Raw genomic sequence first — 6806 nt, 5'->3', positions numbered from 1 at the left:
TGGCGTTGGGGGACACTAGAATTCTCCGCATCGTCATCGCACGTCCCTACCAGAGCTATGATGTTGCGACGCTGCGTTCTCCGCCTTTTCGTTACACGAGTGTGGTGCGGCTATTCCCTGTGAATAAGCATCATGGTTAGCTACACCTCAGTGCAACTCTGCCATAAGAACCGGCGGCACTGCCGAGGGCAATATGGTCATGTAAGTGGTTCTTGGTCGGTCCGGAAAAGTTTAGCCTGGACTTGAAGGTGGAATTGACGATCATCAACTGGAAGGTGGACGGACAATTGCAAGTTTCCCCAGCCAACCTGCCCCCCACCATTTGACCCCGCTTGGACAAGGCAGGCAGTTCGTTGTAGGTGCTGGCTGGTGCTTCTTCGGGGGCATCGGGTTGGTGCAAGAGCGGCTTTGACAGGTTGTGATTGGTTGCGAGTCGTGAATGCGGGGAAGCATCCCGCTATTCCCGGCACTGCAGATCATGATTTGGGGGACAAAGTTGAAGGTGGACGCATCAGGCAGCACAAGCAGGCGAAGTGTTGGTGCAATGTTGCTTGCTATTGCTGGGATAACATTGAAAGTCATTTGTCCGGCACCACAATTTGCCCGTCTAAATAGGACAGACTACCTTGGACGTTAGCCGCATGACTACAGTCCCGTCGGCAGTTTGCAAATTAGCAAGCATGCCTCTTATTTGTGCGCTTGATAGAAGGCGGAGCTGCCTATCCATATTGTTCCTGACCAAAGTTCCCTTTGCCGAACGGGTGTTGGGCCCAGTTGACATAGGCCAGAGAGAGAGAGAGAATGCCCATTGGCGGCTGTGGGGAGGTCGAATGGTTTAAGTGGCATATTTCTGTGTTGCTATCAATTTCTCAATAGCCATTTATGGTTCTGTTTGCGCCTTTGACATTTGAGTTGGAAGTGAGGTCCAAAGCTAACAGGTTGCTCTGCCTTCTGCACTTTAACGTAACCTGTCGCCATGATCAGCGAAATTACAAAAAAAGAAACAGAAATGGGTGAAAATATCCGCCGTCTTTCTTTGCTAGAAGCAGAAAGTCTAGAGTTTATTTGTTATTTGAGTGATTTGAGTGATTCGAGTTCCCACGGTCCGGTCGTAGATGTTCCGATGCTCGAAGCATATCCTCATGAGTCCAGCACATGATGCCATTGGAACCGCAGAATTAAGAAACCGAAACCATTGACCCCAAAGACCCTATCATCAAAATTGAAGGCCTTCTGAATTACACTCCCCTTCACAGCCACATAATCAGACAGCTCAAATGCGGACTCCAAACCTGCCGACACTCGATCAAGCCACCAGGTCCAAGGCAATTGGCCAGTTCCAGTCCCACCAAACCCGAACCACTACGTCACATTGATTTTTCTCCATCACGCAACATCTCACTCCTAGAACCAATCTTCGGTCCCAACCCCGACTATCCGTCTCATCGCCAACAGTGTCAATTCCCAATGCTGCGCCCATCACGGCTCGCCCGGCCGCTCGCACGGGCATCAACCCGTCCAGCTCTTGCGCCAGTCTGTCACCGCGCGTTCCTCTCCCAGCGCGCATCTACCCGTGCCACACAAGACTTCGACCTGAACAAGCTCAACAACAAACGCCGCGACTACGAGCAGAATCGGACTGCATTCCTGGCCGCCGGCGCTATCGCAGGAGTCATCTCTTTCATCTACACGGCATGGAAGCTAAAGAAGGCGCTGGACGCACAGGATGAAAAGGACAATGCCGCTGTAAAATGTGATTCGCCAATTCCAACAGAGGCGTTCAAGACAGAAGCCGGGGAGAAGCGCAAGGTCGTTCTCCATGACGACGAGGGAAGGGAGATTGTTCCCACGGGATATAGTGTCGTTCCGGTGTTTCCTCGTACCATGGATCTCGACCTGCCTGGGAGTTCTTCCGCTGAGGGACCCATCGCCGCATCCGTGTCCAATGATGCGGGTGTAGAATATACGCTTGTCGGGCTGGGCATGAGGACCGTCACATTTATCGGCATTCAGGTTTACCTGGTGGGATTCTACGTCGCTACGCAAGATATCGAGCGGCTGCAGCACTACCTCGTCAAGAAGATCAACCCGCTGGCTACCACGCTGATTCCTTCTGAGAAGGATGCGCTCCGCAAGGCGCTGCGCGATGCTACTGAAGGCGAGCAAACGTGGGATTCTATCCTGCAGGAAGCCGGGTGCCGCAGCGCATTCCGCATCGTGCCCGTTCGCGACACCGACTTCCACCATCTCAGAGATGGGTTTGTGCGAGCCGTTCAAGCCCGTTCAAGCCGCGACAAGGCTTACAACGACGAGGCATTTGGTGCGGCTATGAAGGATTTCAAGGGCTTTTTCAACCGAGGGCAGGTTCCAAAGAAGAAGGAACTCTTGTTGTCGCGTGACGCGCAGGGGAAATTGGTCGTCCTCTACGGAGACGGGGACCATAAGCAACAGAAGGATAGGAGTGTGATGGGCACCGTCTCAGATGAGAGACTATCCAGGCTGTTGTGGTTGAATTATCTAGCAGGAAATAAGGTTGCTTCTGAGGGGGCGAGGGAGAATATCATCGAGGGGATTATGGAGTTTGTGGAACGACCTGTCGGCACCGTAGCTACACAGATCTTGTAAGCATAGTCTCGACAAATTTCCAGGCAGGGTGTACGAGACGACAGTCCAATTGTACAGTAGAAGCACAAAATATGGTGCCAAAGATTCATATCCGCTCAGGCTTAATTGCCAATGTATATTCCACTTCTATCAAACAAGTCCTTCAAACCCGGGTATGTTTCAAAAAAAAAACCTCTCATAATCTGTACACATGTCGGTCGCCAATGTATGTCTACTCATCTATCAAAGCCTCGCCCTGAAGACATTGAAAAAACAAAACAAATCAGCCATTGCGTTCCGTTCTACACATTTTCTGCTTTTTGCGTGATCAAAAATTCAAAATGAAGTGGCCCTGTTCTTACGCCTTAAGCGCCCCAGACTCCTTCAACAACTTCTCCAACTGGCCAGACTTGTAAAGGTCTTGGACGTCAGAGTTGCCACCAATGTGCTTGTGGTTGATGTGGACGTTGGGAACGGTGCGCTGGCCAGTGATTTCCTCGAGAGCGTCCTGCATAGCAGCGCCGTCGGCTGGATTGCACCATTGGTTAGTTTCTTCCATCTAAAGTTGCAAAAGATAAGGTTGAGGGCAACATACGAAGCTGGTCAAGCTCGTAAGCCTTAAAGTCGGCGCCAATCTTGCTGAGCACCTGCTTGGTGGCGCGACAGTACGGGCAGTAGGACTTGGAGAAGACGACTGTCATGAAACGTTAGCTATGGAGTTTCAAGGACCATTGCCAGCTGCCGCTGTATCAAGTTTGCGACAGCCTCGGCGGGACGTGGGTATACGTACCAACAGCGTTGTCCTTAATGATCTGCTGGACCTTGGTGTTTGCTTCTGCCATGGCTGCGGGACTGGGATGAGCGAAGGAGGAAAAGAAGTGTCGGAATACGTTAAACATGAGGCGTTATTGCTGCAAAGGAATTGCAGCGAAAGCGCAGGGAGTGGATGGTCTTGATACTAAATACTCTGGGCGGAAGGGACCGGGATTTGAATTTATGCGGAACAAGAGGGGGGCTTCGGAGCAGACGTCAAAGGGATTTGTCAATGTGTCAATGGAGACGCAAGTAAAGTCTGGACGTGGAGGGTTGAATGGAATCAATGAGGACATTGAAGAGTTGGGATTGGTAAATGTCTGGCGCTAGGGCGGCGGGTGGGACGCCATGGCTTCATGATGCAATGCCGTGGCTGGAGGGGGTGTGTGCCGTCTGGTTGCGTTTTGGTGGTCAAGGTCAAGGTTTCGCGAAGCAGGCTCCAGTCGCCATTCATCCAACGGCTGGCTGGCCACCTGGCAAGGCCGGATCGTACTGGAAGACGGACCAGACATCTGCAGCAAGATTGCCGAATTAGTGGCCATCACTCGCCTGGGTTGGTGGGAATAATGCAGAATGGGTGGCGGTGCCATTTGGAGGCCATTGCAAATCAAGTGCCTGGCTGCCCTAGACCAGATCGTAGCCAGCATGAGTCTGGCCTGGTGCTGACGAGACAACACTGCACCGCCTGGTGCCACCAACTTTAGAAGGCCCTCCACTTCAACTACAGCGAATGGCTCAATTGATCCTTCAATGTTGCTTGACGTCACTGTAACCTCGGCGAATATTCTGGAATTGTGCACTGCGTGTGTCCACCCATGGATGACCGAGTAATGGACAGATGGTTTCCAACTGAAGCAGCACATGGTATGTTATTCAAATAGACACCACTAGGTGAGCTCGAGTAATATTTATTGATACTACTTATAGGCTCAAGTGCTCTTCTTCATGTCTGGTTATATTTAGCCAACCACGGTGATGCCGCGGGAGACACCAGGATTTAGCACCTGAAATGTTAGAGTATTCATCATTTTTGCTAAGCAGATGTATAAATAGCCATAAATCTCCATTGTCTAAGCAGGGCTATTTATTCTTTTGCTGCAGTCGAGCACTTGTTTGTCTACAAAGAACAGTCGTGGGGTGTTACCATCAAAGCCGCCCGGCATCTTCAAAGGCTTGTGCTGTTCCCATCTGGTAACCTATCGGGTTCATGTATCACTCTTGCAACAAACACACCATTTTCTTCCAGTTGTCGTGGCACCAAAAATGGTTACACATTTAGCAAGCGGACTCCATTAGGAAGAAAGAACCAGTGCCGTATTCCGCAATCTTTGTCAAACAGTCGTTTTTTATGCGGATTCTGTCGTGGACTGGTGTACAGGGTAAGGGGAATGGTCATGACAGCTTTCAAAAACCTGCGATCCAAACGCTTGTTGCAAGTTTTTCACTCGCAAGCCATCCAAAACCCAAAACCTGGACATAATAACAAACTTGTCTTCGAATGATCCTTCTGACCCTCTGCCGCAGTCTCGTGTTAGGTAGGTTCTCCAACTGCTCAGCCTTGCGACATGACCACTTGTCATCATCACCTGACCTTGGACCCCTAGAATGCGCTAGGATTTGAGCCTCCTCCCCTCGCCCGCCCAAACTTTTAATGCCAGACGGGAAGATCTCTCCAATCTTGATTCCTTACCAGGAACATCAGAATCCATCCGGATCGACACACCCACGAACCTTGGTTGTCTTTGCAATCGCGAGAACAACCTTTCGCCCCGAGAATAATCCAAGCTGGGGCAAGCCCAGTCCTCTTGCATGGAACGACTATAATTGCACAGCATTAAACGTCGAGCATCCAACATCACGAAGCACTCGGAAACGCCGCCAACTGACAAACTGCGGTCGCGGTCGCCGGTGCCTCTCAGACGTATTTAACCCCCGCCGAAATTACAAGAACCATCGTTGTAGTCCAGCCTCAGTCCTCAGTTTGTAACATTTGTTGAAACCGACGAAGAGGTGACCTTATCGGGCCAACCTCACCAACCGACGACAAGGTGGATTCCAGCCAGCCCATCGCGGCATCCTCTGGTGCCCTCCAAAATCTGACCTCGTACTTGAACGGCACGCTGGTCAATCTCTCGACGGCCTTTCAAGGGTCCAACGAGTACATCTCGGAGACCTTGGGTGTTCCTCCTGGCCTTGTTTACAGCAGCCTGGCAGCTCTTGTCGCCCTGCCTCTCACCATGTCGAGATATGGCTGGTCGCTTAACCGTGAGCAGAGCTCTCCGTACAGCTCCATGCCGGGCGGAATCCCTGCTGTGACAGACGACGACTTCAGCTATATCACGTCACAAGACTTGGAAGATCCATCCGCCTATCTCGGAACACGACCGGGTGGCTCTCCGCCAGAAGACGATGTCCTGATTATTAAAAACAAAGGCGTAACATACCCTGCACATTTCCCAGCATATTCTATCGGAGATGGCAAGCTGCGTGTGAAAGACGTGCGAGACCGCATCGGACTAATGATGGACTTGTCCGATCGCGCAATTCCCCGCATTAAACTCCTTTACAAAGGTCGCCAGCTCAAAGAAGCAGCCGCGCCTGTGCGGGATTATGGAGTCAAGAACAAGAGCGAGTTGATGGCGGTCCTTGCCGACATCCGGGACGAAAGCAGCGAGGAGGAAATGGTTATTGTCAATGACACCCAGTCAGGTCGTCGCAAGAACAAGAAGAAGAAGAAGAAGGGGCCCAAGACTGACGGCGACTCTGCTAGCAGTCCCCGCGACAGCACTTCTAATGTTGACGCAAGCTCCCCAACTCCTGGTGCTGGTCCCATGAAGAAAATTAATGAGCTTGCCAATGTGTTTAACACGGAATGGCTACCCCTATGTGTCAAGTTCATTTCCTCGCCGCCTTCTGACCTCAAGAAGCGCGAGGACGAGCACAGGAAATATTCCGAGTCTATTCTGCAACACGTTTTGCTGAAGCTAGATGCCGTGGACTCGGAAGGTATCCCAGAAGTCAGGAATAAGAGAAAGGAATTGGTGAAGAAGGTTCAGGAAACACTCAAGGATTTGGATATAGCGAAAGCTTCCTAGAGCGATATGACTGGTCTGGCACTGAGCTGCCTCATGAAACAAGACGCAAGAACTAGATTTGATTGGCGTTGGGATTCTCTCTGGCTTTACGGGCCGAAATTGCATATATAGACTTGTGGCAGAAGGGCATGCTTTGTGATGGACTTTTGCATGACTGGGAATGGCAGAGCATCTGTAATGGTAACCAGCACAATTTTTGGCAAGTTAGACAGCGCGTCATCCGTGGGTGAAGCTCCTATTTGAATGGACTACGATGCATTGGTATGGTTTTGACGTATTGTTATATGTACCCAT

The 6806-nt window shown here is 50.9% G+C and overlaps 3 protein-coding genes across 3 annotated transcripts; 2 read left to right on the top strand and 1 right to left on the bottom strand.

Moving 5' to 3' along the window:
- Window positions 1-1467: 1467 nt before the first annotated feature.
- Window positions 1468-2625, top strand: VFPPC_14316 (chalcone isomerase, subgroup; the record flags this gene model as incomplete). Its single annotated transcript, XM_018292085.1, has 1 exon — window positions 1468-2625. One exon carries the CDS (start codon window positions 1468-1470, stop codon window positions 2623-2625), a length of 1158 nt encoding a protein of 385 aa, XP_018143348.1.
- Window positions 2626-2962: 337 nt separating this feature from the next.
- Window positions 2963-3446, bottom strand: VFPPC_14315 (glutaredoxin Grx1; the record flags this gene model as incomplete). The annotated part of the gene is made up of 3 exons (XM_018292084.1): window positions 2963-3132; window positions 3200-3298; window positions 3395-3446. The coding sequence occupies 3 exons, from the start codon at window positions 3444-3446 to the stop codon at window positions 2963-2965; spliced, it is 321 nt and encodes a 106-aa protein (XP_018143347.1).
- A 2208-nt stretch (window positions 3447-5654) lies between these two features.
- On the top strand, window positions 5655-6512 carry VFPPC_07835 (BAG domain-containing protein; the record flags this gene model as incomplete). Its single annotated transcript, XM_018286636.1, has 1 exon — window positions 5655-6512. The coding sequence occupies one exon, from the start codon at window positions 5655-5657 to the stop codon at window positions 6510-6512; it is 858 nt and encodes a 285-aa protein (XP_018143346.1).
- Window positions 6513-6806: the final 294 nt, after the last annotated feature.

The sequence above is a fragment of the Pochonia chlamydosporia genome, chromosome 4 (assembly GCF_001653235.2).
Source record: "Pochonia chlamydosporia 170 chromosome 4, whole genome shotgun sequence".
Taxonomy (NCBI): domain Eukaryota; kingdom Fungi; phylum Ascomycota; class Sordariomycetes; order Hypocreales; family Clavicipitaceae; genus Pochonia; species Pochonia chlamydosporia.
Note: the sequence above shows the minus strand (reverse complement) of the source record. Positions and strands in the feature narration are given on the sequence as shown.